Raw genomic sequence first — 17988 nt, forward strand, 5'->3', positions numbered from 1 at the left:
AACAAAAAGGAAGGCATCCCAAGGAAGCATCTCCAGTCAACTCTTTTTTTTTTTTAAGATTTTATTTATTTATCTTTAGAGGGGAAGGAAAGGAGAGAGGGAGAGTAATATCAATGTATGGTTGTCTCCTGTGTGTCCCTGCTGGGAACTGGCCTGCAGCCCAGGTATGTGCCCTGACTGGGAATCGAACCACGATCCTTTGCTTCGCAGACCCGCACTCAATCCACTGAGCTACACCAGCCAGGGCTCTAGTCAACTCTTAAAGAGGATCCTCAGTGCAACCAGTCTTACCAACTCTAAAGTGGGGCAGCTGGGCAAGGTTGTGCCTGGCGCAAGGCACTTTCACAAAATCATCCAAAACATGAACGGTATCAAACTCCAAGCCTTTGGCTTTGTGCACAGTACCCAAAATGTACTCTGGAATAAAAACACAGCATAGCATTAGATGGGGCAGAGACAGGAGGAGAAAACAAAAGAAAGGGAAAAAATGTCCTCTTCCTACCGTCCTTTAAAACTCTAACTTTGTTTTCCCACCTGTGTATTTGTGGGAAAAGGAGGAGAGAGGAAAATATAGCCAGGGGGAAAAAAAGAGCAATAAAGAGAAAAATTAAAAGATGAGGGGAACAGTAGAAAAGTTATTGCAGGTCAGTCAATGCATCTCAGAACCACCTCCCAGAGCTCACAGTGACCTGCCCACCTCCTATGCTTCACACATGAAAGGACAGAGGCCCAGAAAATGAGTAAATGTTTTGCCCAAAGTCACACGGCAACAGAGTTGGGACTAGAAAGTCCCACCTACCAGCTTGGAGGTAGAGCAGAAGCAAAGGACCCCTAAGGAAGAATGGCAGCTCTGTTCCCTATTCTTAGGCAATGCCAGGAGTGCAACGAAGTCGCCCTTGACCACACATGATATTCATATCGGCAAGAAGCATCAGAAGATCATCTGTTCCTTCTGGTGGGAAGTGAAGAACTGTTTTTCCTTACCTGCAAAGTCCAAGTCTTGTATGTGGCATTTTTCTATCCTTTCCACCAGTTCTGGGATCCTGATGTTATACTTTTCAACGACAGCAATCTTTGCTTCAAGCTCCTTATCCTCGGCTGCAGTCACATACCTCTTGAAGCCACTAAAGCCTTCTTTGTGCACCCATCTTCTAATAAACCTGTCTTTAATAATGAGGTTTCCTATGGAAAATACAAACACAAGTTAATGTGATACAGGCTACACTGACATATGGTGGCAGCAGCTACACGTTCCTAACCAGTAGCATCAGTGCATGGTCTTAAGATTGGGAGATCCAGGTTCTAGTCCCGACTATATCACTAACCAACTGTGTGTTCCTGGGCAAGTCAGTGAAATGACCTGTGCTTTAGCCTCTCCGTCTCCAAACTGAGAATCAAGAGCCCTACCCTTGAGATCCTTACCTACTTCACAGGGATTTGAAATAGCACAGTAATGAAAAGGAAAGTGCTATAGAAATGTTAGCAATGATCATTTGGGGCACATGCAGAAGTTTTAATGTGTAAAGTTGCCCAGGCAGACAGAAAAGATGATGAGGGAAGACAGCCTAAGGGGCCAACAATAGAAAAAAATTAGACTCCTAAAAAAAGGATGTGGAAAAAGCTATCAGTACCTCTGCAAACAGAAGGCCTCAGGCATCCCAGTCTTGATGGGAAAGAGCCACACTAGCTCCACCCTTCTCCAGAATGAAAACACTCTGACTTAGAACATGCCCATCCTTCTCCCATCCCTCGTCACTGGAGTGCTTCCGTCCACGGCACCATGGCCAGGAAGGTACTCACGTTTCCTCCGTTCTTCCTCCGGCTGAAGAAGGATCCAAATATCAATGATTCTGTCCAATCCAAATGATTTAATCCCCTGAAAAAGTTTTTTGTGTGGGACTTTTTAGTTTTTTGTGTGGGACTTGTTAGTTTTTTTGTTGTTTTTCATTTTGTTTTGTTTTTGTTGTTGTCTTAACAAAAGTAAACCAAATGTAGAGATGTGATTCGGAAAATCAGATATTTTCTTGGAAACAAATCTCAAATTGCACCCAAAGCATAAGGACAGTAAGCAGGAAACTTCGTCAGGCATAAAAGCACTAGGCTATAACGCAGCCTGAAAATTCAGGATTACCAAACGCTAAGTTTTAAGCTGCTACCTCAAACTCTTTCTATGTTTTAAAAAGGCAAGAAACTAGCTGAATTTTTTTGTCACAAAGGGCAATTTAAATCATCTACCTTGTAGGAATATAAAAGGTTACAATGAAGAATAAATGATATCTAAAGACAAAGAGTGAAATATGAATACTTACCATTGTTTCTTTTGAGAAAAGAACTACAGAATGTCTATAGGTCCAGATTATTGTGTTTTAAAAGGTTGTTAGGTCCTGGAGAAGAGGGCCTGACCGTACCCACAGTTCAGCCCAAGTCTACCTGGAAGCGTGTACTGAGCAGTGGCTGGGACCCAGCATTTGCATGGCACCAGGTCCCAGTACAGAAGAAACATATGTCAAAGGCTTTAGCATCATTTTGAAGAGGGACACGTAACACATTAACATAAAACAGAGACCAAAATAAGACGGTATGCATAATTGGAAATCAGACGTGACCATGTGTAATGATCCATGCTATAGGTGATGAGTAGATACACAGAAGGGAAGAAGCAACTTACATTATATCACACCCAGGATGAATGATATTCCCCAAGTCTGCATTATTTTCTTACAGTAACAAAAATGGCTAAATTATGCTATAGCCACTGAAATGAGATATTATAGTTATTGCAATATCTCATTTCATGAAATGAGATATCTGCATGAAATACTGTAGTTATTATAGTGGCAACATGAAAGAAAATATGCTTATGTGTTGAGTTAAAACAGCATCTTTTTAATGTACACTATAATTACAATTATGTAAAAATAAACATCTAGAAGAACAATGAGAAATAATTAGCAAAAAGAGAATGCTATGAAATACTGAGATTAAGGCTGAACTTTTTCCTATAATTTGGTTAATATAATCTTTATAAATAAAGAGAAGTCAGAACATCTTTTGATTATAATTCACTAAATACATTTAGTGAGTGCCTACACATGGAAAATGTCTTTTTCATAAATGAATGAGTGAATATCTTTTAGCCATATTCACTCTTTGGCTTCCAAGAGTCAAAAGTGCCACACACGTCACTGATCCCTAATTTCCCCGTGAAACAGGTAAAGGAAAGGCATTATCTTTATCTTAGAGATGGAGAGAATGAGGCACACGGAAGCTGTGACTTGCCACAAGCCACACAAAGTTAGTGACAGAACCCGAGCTAGAACCAGGTACATACACTCTATTCACTAGAGCCCGCTAGCCTGCCCTGCTGTGCTGTCCCTCACTGGTTCTTACACTAACGAACAACATACACTGGGACACTCAGAGAGAGCCCGTGGCCTCATTTGCATAGCCAAAGGTGAGAAGGGCATTTATTTTTTAAAGAGTAAGAGAAAAGATCTTCAAGTGCTTGTTGGATCTGACTTTACAGAATGTTGGCTAGCATAATCAGAATGTTCAGGGAGAAAAGACTTCAGTCATGGCGCAGATGGTGAAAATTGTCAAAACCCAAATGCTTGCTTGCATAATAATCCTAATTAAAATTAAACACTTTCACTGTCTATGTTTGTCTGAAATGTTTCTGTGCGTGAAGCAGTTAAGAGAAATTTACTCTTACCCCAATCAAATGTATCTTTGCAGGCACTTCTCCATCGGTCACCCGTACAGCCTCATCAAACACATTGGCGTTGGTCCGGGACAACAGGGCCACCTGCCCCTTGGTATCACCTCTAATGCCACCTTTTGGGAGAGAGCACAAACTCTCCAGCAAACCCAAATAAAGAGGAAAACTAATTTTTGTCCCAAATTTTAAAAAGTAACTGAAAGCCTTACTCTGGTGGTTTCCTCCAACCAAAGTCTTTTTCCGTACTCTCTTGCAGACATCCAAGATAGTAGCTCCCACATAAGCTATTTCCACACCAAATCTAAAACTCTGTTGGAAAACAGAAAACCAAAGGAGTTAACAACCTCCCCCTGAAGTATGTTAGCATACTTGTGTCACTGCCAAGTCCTGGCCTTGCCAAAATGATCCTTCCTGACTCACCTTACGTGGAAAGCATATTTGGAAATTCTCTACTGTAAACTCACTTGTACTGAATAGGAACTTGACAAAGAATCAAAGACTTTATTTCTAAGTTTTCAGAACAGCATTTTCTATCTTGAAACCTTAGAGTTAACTATTTTTCTTTACCTCTTGTCTCCAAATCCAAATCTTGACAATTCGTCCACCAAATTTGTTATAATATTTTTCTTACCACTGTTGCCGGGTCAGCTCAGAAACTCAAACTTCATGCCTCACCTACTTGACCTTCTCCCCTCCAGTCTCCTCCCACTGCCAAAAACCTCTCCACACCTCTGTCAGATCAATCTTTTTTTTTCCGTCCTCACCCGAGAGGATGCTTATTAGTGACAGAGAGGGAAGGGAGGGTGAAAAAGGGAAACACAGATGTGAGAGAGAAACATCAATTGGTTGCCTCTTCGTGTACTTGACTGGGGACCTAACCTGCAACCCAGGCATGTGCTCTGACCCACAACCCACAACCTTTTGGTTTGTGGGAAGGTGCCCTACCAACTGACCCACGCCAGCCAGGGCTGTCAGATCAATCTTCCCCACACACTGTCCTCAAGCCATGCGTTTGCTCAAAAAAGAAGAGCAATACAGGAGGAAAAGGTGATGCCTACATTTTCAAGATTCATCACAGTGTTAACAACCTATTCCCAAAACCAATAGCAAATGTTTGTAAGCAAATCTACCCTTATTTCCAAATCAAATCTAAGAAATATAAATTATACAAAAGATTAAGAGAACTTAGGGAAGGCTTCTCTCCTTGCCTTTCAAATTCTCTCTACATTAATCTAAAAACACTGCCCTACATAATCAACCCCAAGTATTATATAATCATTTCCTGAGCATTCCCTCCCCACTCTCTGCCCTGGTGCATGGCAAAACAATTACCCACCCCTCAAAATTCCACCTAACACCCTAATGCCTTGACCACTGCAGCTGGAAAGACATCATTCTTTCCCAAACTCATGATATTGTCTTTTCTATGCATTTCCAACCTAAGGTAGTAAAGGATGATGTGCTTTGGTGAACATTAACAGTACAGTCTTAAGAAAAATGAGACTTTCAACAAATAGTACTTTGTTGCTATGGAAGTTTTCTGAGTAAACCATAACCCAAATCATAAATATTTGTGTGTCAATGCCAATATAAATAAATGACTGAATAAATAAATGGAAGACACAAATCTCCCTTGCAGAAGAATTATAAATAATGTATGTAGCCACTCCAACACTTATTCCTTGAGTGAGGGTTAAGTATAGTGACTTCCTTCCAAAGTATATATTATAGTATAGAAAGGGCAAGAGGCAGGGAGAGTAAGTTCACAGTGGAGAAACCCAACAAATACTATTCCCACTAGATGATCAAGGTCAACATCAACAGTCATAAATCATATTCCCTTGATATTATGTGATAAAAATGATAGTATGTGCCCTCAATATTGTGATGATAATGACAATTTTTGTTCTGGGAGATCTTCTTCCCCAACACTCATAAGAAAAACAGTCAACAATTTTAACATAGGCATCCTACAAAACACCTAAGCAGGACTCTCCAAAAGTGTCAGTCTTCAAAAACAAAAAAAGTCTGAGAAACTGTCACAGCCAACAGGAGGCTACGAAGACATGACAACTACATGTAATATGGCAACCCTCATAAGATCCCGGAACAAAAAGGACATTAGGTAAAAACTAAGGAAGTCTGAATAAACTAAGAGCTTTATAATAATGTGTCAATATTAGTTCATTAATTGTGGCAAACGTACTACAATACCATGTTAATAACAGGGTAAACTGAATGCACAGTATATGGGAAATTTCTGTACTACTTTCTCAATTTTTCTGTAAATCTGAAACTAAAAACAGCCTATTAAAAAGTTACTCTGAGTTGATGTTACCCCAAATCACTGTAGAATACAACAGGAACTCAAAGGAATAAAGTCACAGAATAGGCTACAGAACTTTCTACAACAGAACAAAACAGTTCAGATTGCACTTGAATAGTTGGCAGATCTCATATCCTCTATCTAGAAGAGTTTCTTTTTTTGTTTTAAAGATTCTATTTATTTATCTTTAGAGGGGAAGGGAAGGAGTGAGGGAGAGAAATATCAATGTATGGTTGCCTCTCATGTGTACTCCGCTGGAAACTGGCCTCTGGCCCAAGCATGTGCCCTGAGTGGGAATCAAACTGTGATCTTTTGGTTCACAGGCCCACGCTCAATCCACTGAGCAATACCAGCTAGGGCTAGAAAAGTTTCTTAAAAGCAATACTTCTTGCACCCCTTGGTCTCAGTACTCTCTAAACTTCCAAAAATTGCTGAGGCCTTAAAAGAGTTTTAATTATGTGAGTTATATCTAACTATAGTAATCACTAGAAACTTTGATTCATTTAAAAACAACAATAGCCTTGGCTGGTGTGACTCAATGTACTGAGCACTGGCCTGTGAACCAAAAGGCCGCTGGTTCAATTCCCAATTAGGGCATATGCCTGGGTTGTGGGCCTTGTCCCCAGATGGGGGCATGTAAGAGGCTACTGATCAATATATCTCTTATAAACTGATGTTTCTCTTCCTCTCTTTCTCCCTCCTTTCCCCTCTCTTTCTTAAAAAAAAAGTAAATAAATAAAAATAACAATAATGGTCCTGGCCTGGTAGCTCAGTTGATTGGAGCATTGTTCTGATATGCCAAGGTTGTGGGTTTGATCCCCAATCAAGACATACAAGAAGCAACCAATGAATGAGTAAGTGGGTGGAACAGTAAGTCAACATCTCTCTCTCTCTCTCAAATCAATCAATAAAAATAAATAAATGATAAAAAGACAATAAGAAACCCACTGCATAATATAAATAACACATTTTTTTAAAAACGTATTTTCCAAAAACAAAAAAAATTTGGCAGGAAGAATGTCACTCTTTTACATTTCTACAAATCTCTGTAATGCCCAGCTGAAGAGAAGACAGCTGGGTTCTCATTCTGCCTGTGCTCCATCTGTGATGCTGTGCTGTTTTAGTTGAACAAAATGAAGAAAATTCAGCCTTTCACACATACACACAGAAAAGGGGAGGGAAGTTTAATAACCTTTCCAGACAATCAAGGACACCATGAGTTGTCATGCTCAAAATGGCAAACATAAGTTTTTCAAAATTTTCATTTCACTTGAGAGTAAAGGTTTTTTATCTTTGGCAATAAAAAATTGTAAGTTGTTTTTGCTGAGTCACAGCTCATTTCATTCATTTTTGGGAAAATGTTAAAAACCCAAATCTGAATAACCATAAGTCTGTCAGCTGTTCTTTCAATGACAAATAGTATTACAAGAAAAAAAGCTGCCAGTGTAGCTCCCAACTCAGTCACAAAAGTGCTCTTCATTAGAAAACCAACATACTTCGTTATGCAGAAGTACTTTATTCACACTTCCCACTTCATCACCCAGAACACTGAAGAGACATCTTCAAGAAACAGGAATTAATAAAATTAATCATTTTTGCTATGTCAGGTATATCCATGTTTGTTTTTGTTGTTGTTGTTTTCAAACTGTGTAAGTGCATGGCAGTAAAGAACACAATTACTGCAGGTACCATTTTGCGCTGATGCCTTGGTTCACAGCAAGGCATGGGCCATTTCACCCACACTGCTTTGCATCATCAGTTCAAATGTCAACACAGTGAAAAGGGCAAATTACTATTATGAAAACTGTTTTGACTTTGTAGGTCCCCTAAAAACCACAGACCCACTGCTTAGAAGCAAGGATTGGCTACATACTATGAACCTGACACAAAACCTCGCACAGGTCCTGGCACACAGTAAGCATTGAAGAACAAGGGCGGAAAACCACAATGCTTCTTTATGTACTGCTGGGGACTTGGAAGCAAAGAGAACTCTCACCTGTGTGAGATAGAAGACGTGAGTGTGAGGGACTGTAAACAGGGCGTTGACTGCACCGCGGAAGGTATAGATCTGCTGGTGTGGGTCCCCTACAAAGATCTTTCCGCACGGCTGAGACAGGACTATATTCATGATTGCTGAAACCAATAAGAGGGAAAAAGTAAGAGATCTAAAAGAGTACCGACCCACATGGCAAAAAGAAGCCACATTTCAGACAGAAAGGATAAAAATGGTTTCCTGAAACTAAGCCAGGGCACACTGTACACCAGAGTTCTGTTTTCCTGCAGTATAGGCACACTCAGTCCAAAGAAATCATTTAATAACAGACAAAAGGACAGTTTCTAATCCTAGGAAAGTCAGTTATTTTTAGTCCTGGACAAATTATTGCGTATAAGAAACCACATAGGCAAGTATAAAATGAGGTAAATTGTCTTTTCTCTCTTAATATTATAACTTACGGTCCCCAGATAACCTACCAAGTCACACTATTTTCTACTAGCCATCTGAAATATATACAACACAAACTGTTCACTCTAAATTGACCATCTCTTCCCACTTGGCATGAGTCTAGGTCCCTTCCCTACCCTCTGATGACCTATGCTTGGTTGACATTTTAAGAATAACCCAAAGCAAAACATTTAGAGGAAAATTAATCTGCCTTGGGTGGGGGGAAGGACAACTGTTGAAATTCAAAGTCAATAAGGGATTTCTGAGTGACCAAGTATCATTTGTTCTTCTTCTTTAGGACAAATAAGAATGATCAACTCATTTCACACATAAGTCCTCTTATACAATCATGATGTTGTTTCTACGTATTCGAGACTACTGGTGTCGTGAATAGTTTATCACCTGGGGTACAGTCCTGGGCCTCATCCACAAAGATGGCATCAAAAGAGGCAAGCAAAGGTTTGCTCAGCTGCCAAAGTTTCAAGTAGCCTAAAAAAAGAGAGTGGCAAGAGTCAGAACTCATAACTAAAGCAGTTGCATCTAATGGATATCGAGATTTGGGGACTTGCATACCATCATGAGTCATTTGGTAAGCCTCTTCTTTGCATTCCCCCAGCTTCTGCATGTTATCCCAAAGGCGGCTTGCTTCAAGAACACTGTTCTAGAAAACAAGTAATTGGTAACTCCTAGTTTAAGACCCTGGAAAAGACAGCACCCTGAAATCACACTTTTCGTTTCCACATACAGAGCAGAGGTCAGAATAAAGGCACCATCACAGCTTGGTGAGTGGCAGTCACTTCCCTAATTTCCTTCTGGCTCCATGACAGCCCAGTGACAGAACATTGCTCGGACAGCACAAAATCTGATGCACCAGAAAAGGCTGGATTATTTCTCTAGATTTATGACTAATAATTAACTCATAAAAAGAATGGCAAATGATTGGAAAAAACTTGTTAAAAATTAGAAAAGAGATTCCTAATCTTTAGATTCGCCTAGCAGCCCCAGTGAAAAGCTCTATAAACCCTGGGTAGGTGCCTCATTGCTGAATGGGAGGACCAGCGTGGAGTGAGTTGTCCATGAACGCTCTTCGCAGAAAACGCTTTACAACCCACAATTACGACTGACCTACAGTCTCACCCCTCTTCCTTTATTTCCTGCCAGTGCTTATGAGGAAATGAAAGACAAACACTACACTGTACCGTGTCAACTCTTCTCATTTAACCTCTGATCCCTGGTTCTAAAGATATTTAAATACTCACCAGTTTTTCACTCTGTTCAACCATGACTCTCTGTCCTTGGTTGTCCTTACACCAAATAGGCACATGATCAATAGTCAGCTCTTCGTCAGCAGAGGCAAAGAAGTTTTCTAAAGTCTTACACACTAGCTTGGCCCTTATGAATCCACCTTTCCCTTCAGCAAGGACAGAATTGACCATGAAGGGTGTTAACTTGAAGAGATTCAATTTCTTCTTTGTTTGGTACCTGTAATACACACCCCAAATGAATAGTATTTGGCTTTATTAACAATGCCAATAAAATGTGCCCCCTCACTCCCAATCCCCTTCTCTCCAATGACACCACAAGGTCACTCCCAGTGTCACATACAGATGAGGGAGAATAGAAAGCCAGAGAAGTTGAGCCAGATCCATGTATCATTTGAAATGGCTTCACATTAAGCTGTCAGGAATTCACATACAATAACTCAGAAAATGAAGTGGCTCATGGCAGCCACTACGACTCTAAGGCGTGAAACAGACTCCCCAAGAGGCCCCCAAGGGCAGACACTCAAAGTTTCTCGAAACCTTCATATCCAAGGGAATGCTGGTTCAGAGGCCTCAAGAGACCTGGGGCAAGTATATCTCAGCTTAGTCTTCTCCCTCTCACCCCATTCCAAGGAAAGCCTAGAAGTGACTGATCAGATGGCTGCTACCCTGAACTCTAGACAAGTCTTTTACTTTCTGTGCTTCAATTCCAGAGAAATGAGGTTGGCTCCCCCTTTGATATTATTTGTAAACAATGTATTTTTATTGAGTAAAAGAACAAATCGCTAAATCTGACTTTATATTTCCTGCCTATACATGGAGACAAAAAGGTTAAATTTTCTTGGTGTCATTGTGGTGTAAGTCCATATGTGATCACGAGGATTGCAACATGAAAAACAGTGATTAGATATAATAACAATGGTGGCAATGTAATGCTCACTTCCGCCCAATGTGTCCATAGGCCATGGAATGAAAGGTTTTGCAGGTGACATTGCTGGGGAAGACTCGCTCGGCCTGCTTTGCGATGCTCTTGTTGAATGTCACATAAAGAAACCTGCTCCCAGACCACTTCTCAGCATACTTGACCAGGGTAGAGGTCTTCCCAGTGCCTGGGGAAGCCAAGAGGAAACGAAGTGACCCTCTGACCAGGAAAAACTATTCTGAAGGATGCCTTCATCAGGGCTTATCCGCGCTTATCTCGCCTCTTGTTTGAGACCAGACAGTGACAAGTTTTCCAATACTGATAAAAATGAACAATGGTATAGTGAAAAAATAGATTCTAAGCCAGATTAACCTGTGTGGGGATCATGGCTCTGTCAGGTTTTAGTCAAGGAGCGAAGGGCAAGCTACTTGGCCCCAACAATCTTCAGTTTGCTTCTCAGCCAAGAGAGGGTAACACCGACTTTGTAGAGGCAGGCAGGTGAAGATAATCATCAAGGTACCCAACAGAACAACGCAATACATGGTAGCTATGGCTGGACTAGGGCTCATTAATGCTTTGATGGCAAGGGCATGAAAATAAGATTAATTCTGAACTCTGTCTGCCCTACCTCTCCATCATTCATCCAGTCATTCAGTTATTCAACTCTCATTCATTTAAAAAATATTTATTGAGCACATACTACATGTTCAGCTGTATGTTAAGTACTGGGAGTGTATTAAAAGACATAAAGCAATGTCCTACATTATAATCTAGTTGAAAATAAAATACCAACACAGTTGAAACAATTAGAACAAAATGAGAGTATAATGATAACACAATAAAGTAAAAAAAAGAATTTGAAAACTAAAAATTCTCACCAAAGAAGAAAAATAGTACCTCTTTTCCAACCTTACAGGGTTGTTTTGAGTATGAATGACACAGTGTAGAAGTATTTTATAAAATGTGTGTGTTGGCTAGCCTTACTACATAATCGGGTACCAAATAGTTCATATGAATAACTAGTGATAGGGAAGAGTTCAGAGATAACGTAGGACTCAGATGACTAAAGAAGCCTCCAACAGGAAAAACCAGAAATGATGAGCGTCACCATGGTAGGGCCAAGAACAGGAGGGAGGGGGAGGAAACAGAGGAGGAGAGGAGGAGGGGGAAAGGCAGGCTTTTGGAAAAGAACAAACCCAGCTTTGAATTGTAATTTGAATCCTACTTTGAATCCAGCTTTGAGTTTTAATTCATATAGTATACACTATATAATGTACTATATGATTCTCACTACGTGACTATATAGTGAGAATTATATTCTTATATAAGAATTATATATTGTTACTATATAACCATACAGTAAAAATAGCCAACACGCACATTTTAAAAATATATTTTATTTATTTTTAGAGAGAAGAAAAGGGAGAAAGAGAGGGTGGAAAACATCAATGTGTGGTTGCCTCTTGTACACCCCCAACTGGGGACTCAGCCTGCAACCCAGGCATGTGCCATGACTGGGAATGGAACCAGCAACCCTTTGGTTTGCAGGCCTGCACTCAATCCACTGAGCCATGCTAGCCAGGGCAGAATAGCCAACATGCACATTTTATAAATATTTCCACTCTATGTCATTCATATTCAAAACAATCCTGTAAGGCTGAAAAAAAGGTACTATTTTTCTTCTTTGGTGAGAATTTTTTGTTTCTAAATTCATGTTCTTTTTCACTTTACTGTGTTATTTAATCTGGGGCAAGTCATTTTTCTTTTTTTGATCCTCACCACAGAACATGCTTATTGATTTTAGAGAGAAGGAAGGGAGGGAGAAAGAGGAGAGAAACACTGATGTGAAAGAGAAACACAGATGGCTGCCTCCCACATGTGCCTGCCCAAGGACCAAACCTGCATCCATGCATGTGCCCTCACCAGGAACTGAACCTGCAACCTTTTGGTTTATGGAATGACACCCAACCAACTAAGCTACACAAGCCAAGGCCTGGGGCAAGTCATTTTATTTTCTCTCAGGCAGTGGCAGGCATTTAAGAAATGGCTGTTGTTGTTTTTACTAGGATACATAGGTAGAAAAAAGAGAGAAGGAATTCCGGATAGAGAAAATAGAATGAGCAAAGGTTCAGACAAAAGAATAATCAAGCACTTTAGGAGACTGTGAGGACAACGAGCTGACTGAAGCAGGGGAACAGCACACAATATATTTAGGAACATAGCTTAGAAACAAATGGTGAAAAGGCCTTCTAGACTTCACCCAGTAGAAATCAGGAGCTACTAGAACTCTCTGAGAAGAGATTAATATGACCCACCAGTCCATAAGCAATCAGTGACTGAGCACATATAATGATAAATGACAGGCTGGATCAACCTCTTTGGTAACTACTCAGCAAACTAACTCCTATGAACTGTTGGTCCCACAGGGAACTCCAGTGTGGATGCTCCCTGGAGTTGTAAGAAAAAGCAAGATTTACTTGGCAACTGCTTTTATGATTATTTCATTGCAGTAGTTTAACAACAGATAGAAGTAAAGATACTCTGGAAGGTAACAGGGAAGGGGGATGTAGTGATATGAGTCATGACCCTGACCCTCTATTCCAATACTGGCAAGTGCCCTTACCTGCAAATGCCATAATTTTTACCACCTGGAGAGGTTCCATCTTATGGTTCAGAATCAGCTGCTGTTCATGTGTAAGTTGGATGGTTGTTCTCTTCCTGTAATCATTACAGAAGAAAAATTAGAAAAATACAAAGGAATCGAAAAGACCAGGAAATGGACTTTCAAAAAGCAAACAGGTAAATCAGATGAACAAAATTTAACCAAAAATAAGACCTCCCTTTAGTGTGATAAAAATGGTCTAAAACTAGAATATGATAGACTGCACACTTAGTAAAATTAATCAAAATCTTTGAATTATACAATTACAATGGTAAATCTTACATAATGTAAATTATACCTCAATAAAGTTGTTGAAACACCTCTCCTCCTTAAATATTAGAGTCAAGAATGGAAGACAACACACACACACTTACTTATCTATGCACATACCCTGGCCAAACTGATGTTTCCTCTTGAACTGTTGTGGCCTGAGTACCGGAATTCTCCTGAACATACAGGCAATAGAAAATGTTGTAGTGAATCCTAACAGGGAAAAAGCAGATTTAGGGATTATCAAATTAAGTCTCAATCTGTATCTTACTTTTTCTAGGATATATTTAGACTCTTTACTATTTCTTTAAAACACAAAAACCAATAAAACTCTACCAGCATTTTATGAAAAAAAGGAAAGAATTTAAGTATACCTAGAGTGCACCAAAGCCCTCTCGGAGAGCACAGTTTTGGGAAAGACACCTGGCTCCAGGTGCAATGGCAAAAGGAGAGAGACCAGGGCATGCCCTTTGGGGAAACAAGGCATTAGCTGTGATCATAAGAAACAAATAATTACAAGAGCAGTATGAACCAGTTGAAAAAAATGTATTTTCTGCTCCTAGTGGTGAGATTCTTGTTCAGCATCAACATAATGTCATCTTATCTTTCTGAGCCTCCACTGCTGCTCTGCTCCCTGAGTCTCGTGAGGTAATATTGCTTTGAAGCATGAAGAACATTCTATCTTTTAAGGTTCCAAGGGACATTTCCTACATGGGTAACAAGACATGATTACCATCCAAAATATATGAAGAACTCATACAACTCAATATCCAACAAACAATTCATTTAAAAAAATGGGCAGAGGACCTGAACATACACTTCTCCCAAGAAGACACAGAAGCAGCTATCAGATATATGAAAAGATTTCCAACTTCACTGGCTAATAGGGAAATGGAACTCAAAACTACAATGAGATAACACCTCATTCCTGTTAGAATGGCTGTTATCAACAAGACAAGTAATAACAAGTGTTGGAGAAGCTGTGAGGAAAAGGAACCCTTGTTCACTGCTAGTGGGAATGGAAACAGATATGGCCACCATGGAAAACAGTATGGAGGCCCCTCAAAAAATTAGGAATAGAGTTATCTATGACCCAGCAGCCCCTCTTCTGGGTATCTATCTGAAAACTCAAAATCATTTATTTGCAAAGATATATATGCACCCTTAAGTTCACTGCAGCATTATTCCCAGTGGCCAAGATATGGAGATAACCCAAGTGTCCTTAGATAGAGGACTGGATAAAGAAGATGTGGTACATATATTACAATGCAATAGTGCTCAGCCATAAGAAAAGATGAAATACTGCCATTTGCGACAACATGGATGGACCCCGAGAATATTACGCTAAGCAAAATAAGTCAGCCAGAAAAAGCTAAGAACCATATAATTTCAATCATATGTGGGATATAAAACTGAAACTCACAGGCACAGACAACACTATGGTGGTTACCAGAAGGAAGGGGTCAGGAGTAGTAAAGGGAAGGGGGTCAAATACATGGTGACAGAAGATGGTATCACTTTGGGTGGTGGGCACACAATGCAATATACAAATAATGTATCATAGAAATGTACATTTGTAACCTATATGACCCTATTAAATGTTGTCACCCCAACAAATATTTTTAAAGATAAGATTACCAAGAACTAGAAAACAAGACAGTCTGCAAGTCACCAAGAGAGAACAAAGATGACACAGTGCACTCAACAGAGGCACTAGACATGGTTAAACACGTCTCATCACAAGCCGCTCCAAACCTCTCTGTGTTCACATGAACCCAAACTCATATCCTTCTATCACCCTTTACCCACAATTTAGAGCATTGCTCCCCATTCTCAGAGAGAGAAGAGATGATTTCCACACATCAATCTTTTCAATGAAACAAATATTTTTAATAGTACAACATTTCAGTCTCTGGTCACACTAAGATTATTTCTCGGGACTGCACGTTGTTAGAGCTCAGAGTCAAGGCCGCTGGTGGCCGAGGAACTCATGAGTGGAGGCAGTGTGTTACATGAGGGGCAGGTTGTCACCAACACCGCAAGGGGCTCTGGCCCAACGACTGGAGTCTGATAGTAATCCTTGCCACAAGTGAAAAAAAAATGATCTCCCAGGTAAAGCAGGAAAAAATATATAAACATAACATATCATATGTCCCATTCCTCATCTATGTCCATGTAAACATGCAGATTGTTTATAGGTTCCTATTTGTACTTAGGGTCATTATTCATCATTTTTGTATTTGTCTAGTCCTAATTACGTCATAAAGCTCCCTGTCTCACATCTCAATGCCAGGGAGTGGAGTACAACATAAACTATATTTAATAAATTGAAATATAACTCAGAAACACAACAAATACTCTTTTCTGGAGAATAAATGTTCCACACTTAAGTTTCACCATGAATGGCTGAGCCACAGCTCACCTGGTGCCTCCAGAAGCTCCTCCTAAGGCTAACTAACTCCAGAACAGGAAATCTGGAAATCCTCTCTGTAATGCCTATTTCTCCAGGAGCTGCTGCATTGTCACACTGCCTGTCTCCACGCCAGGGGTCAGGGCCTCCTAGAATTTGCCCTTCATACCTTGGATTCCTAACTGCTAATACAGCCTACAACTTCCTTCATCTGGTCACTGTAGACCTCAAATAATCATATACCAGTCTCCATCTTACTAACTACATTCTTGTCACTAGACTTCTGTTTTGTATATACTAAATTTATTCCCATCTTTGGGCCCTGAAAGTATCTATGCCTTCCGCTAAAATGCTCTCCCCACAAATCTTCAAGTGGGCAGCTCCTCCTGACATTCGGGTTTCAATGCAGATGTTACCTCCTCAGAGAAGCTTTTCTTACTCAGTCTAAAGTAGTGCTTCTCATTGCCCTTGACCATCACCTGTTCTTTCCTTTGCACCACTAATCACTCATTATAATGATCTTGTTTAAATTATTTACTTATGCAGCATGTCTCCCCTCACTAGAACATACAGTCTACATGAAAGGCATTGCTAGTGCCTGGAAATCTATTTGACATGTAGTAGGTGCTCAAAATTCTGCTGAATGTACACATCCCTTCAAAACCAACCTGGGCATATCTGCTAGTGAGTGAAACCATGATGGTCAGTCAGAATTAGCAACCCATTAGCTATAGCCTTTCTCACACTAAGATGATAAACAGATAAATAGGATTCAACCACAATTTTTATATCCTATCCCCAAAAAAGCGAGAAATGGGGGAACCAAATCCTAACATTTTCCTAGGAAAATGTAGCCACAGACGACTAAAGAAGGAGTCTTTTAGTGAGGAGACGTCACTTGGAGCTTTGATACCCTTGCACGTAACTGCCTCAGTGATTCTTTTTACCATTTACATTTGCAGAGCAATGTTACCTACACCACTCCACTTAAATCTCACAATTCCTTTATTTTACAGATAAAGAAATTGAGCAGTGTGAGTTTTATGGCTTTCCCAGTGTTAAAGTGGAAGAGCTGGGACTTGTCACAAGTCTAGGACCTTCACTCTGTCAGAGTCTCCACCCTCCCTGCCAATACTTTACCGATTGCTGATGTTAATTCCCTTCTCCCTCATGGCATAGAGAAGCACAGCAATGCAGTATAAGGTCTCAGTGATGTCTGGCATTGTCACAGTGGAGCTAGGTCTTCTGAGGCAGAAGAGTAGCTGCTGGATGTCATTTACACTGTTGGAGAGGAGAACAATGGCTGCTACCAGAGCCCACACGTTGACACCCTGGAGGGAGATGAAGCAGGAAGGGAAGAAAAGACCCAAAAATACAGGTCACAATTAATAAATATCACATCAGACAATCAGTGAGGAAACCCAGGTTTGGGGTTCAGATGCCAAGTACATACTGCCTGAACAGAGTGCAAACTTCCCAAATGATATGAGGGAAACAATGGGAACCCTTTCTTTTGCCCTGGATTCCTTTCTTCTAATCACTTCTGGATTTAAGTACTTAGTGTAATTTAATAACATTTATAAACTATTTAACATGGAACTTTGTGAGAGATGATGCTCTCATCTCCCCGCTCCTCCTCTCCAGGTCGGTATGAGCTCTCAGGTCTACACACACTCAACAGCATCACAACAGGATCACTATTAAATGGGTGTCTGCCTGCGAGGCACGAAAGATGACAGATACAAAAGAAGACAGTAGACTGTAGGGGTAAAATCAACACTGACAGTTTGATGGTATTAGAATATTAATTTACTATTTACTTTGTTGTTATTTAATAGTTATTAAATATTACATTAAATAAAAAATAAATTATTGTAAATTCATTATTACAAACACAATATGCTCCACTTAGTAATGTCTAAGAAAACATTCACTGATGTGGAAATAGTCAATAATGGGCATAGATCTTTATCAA

At 40.0% G+C, this 17988-nt stretch overlaps 1 protein-coding gene and 1 non-coding gene across 9 annotated transcripts in view; one reads left to right on the forward strand and one right to left on the reverse strand.

Moving 5' to 3' along the window:
• Window positions 1–17988, reverse strand: part of FBH1 (F-box DNA helicase 1) — a 43594-nt gene that overhangs the window by 9487 nt on the left and 16119 nt on the right. For all 8 annotated transcript variants that reach the window (XM_037143560.2, XM_037143558.2, XM_037143555.2 and 5 more), the window contains 13 exons: window positions 17154–17344; window positions 13724–13816; window positions 13295–13389; window positions 10690–10858; window positions 9747–9969; window positions 9061–9148; window positions 8890–8976; window positions 8041–8177; window positions 3928–4027; window positions 3713–3834; window positions 1801–1876; window positions 985–1182; window positions 292–417 (listed from right to left, as the gene is read on the reverse strand). In XM_037143560.2, coding sequence (XP_036999455.2) covers window positions 292–417; window positions 985–1182; window positions 1801–1876; window positions 3713–3834; window positions 3928–4027; window positions 8041–8177; window positions 8890–8976; window positions 9061–9148; window positions 9747–9969; window positions 10690–10858; window positions 13295–13389; window positions 13724–13816; window positions 17154–17344 — 1705 coding nt within the window. The remainder of the gene's footprint in view (window positions 1–291; window positions 418–984; window positions 1183–1800; window positions 1877–3712; window positions 3835–3927; window positions 4028–8040; window positions 8178–8889; window positions 8977–9060; window positions 9149–9746; window positions 9970–10689; window positions 10859–13294; window positions 13390–13723; window positions 13817–17153; window positions 17345–17988) is intronic.
• LOC119048028 (small nucleolar RNA SNORA62/SNORA6 family) lies at window positions 15543–15694 on the forward strand. The gene has a single exon (XR_005082245.2). It is a non-coding gene; the product is annotated as a small nucleolar RNA SNORA62/SNORA6 family (small nucleolar RNA).

Source organism: Artibeus jamaicensis, unplaced genomic scaffold, assembly GCF_021234435.1.
Source record: "Artibeus jamaicensis isolate MK-2021 breed Jamaican fruit bat unplaced genomic scaffold, CSHL_Jam_final contig_426, whole genome shotgun sequence".
NCBI lineage: Eukaryota > Metazoa > Chordata > Mammalia > Chiroptera > Phyllostomidae > Artibeus > Artibeus jamaicensis.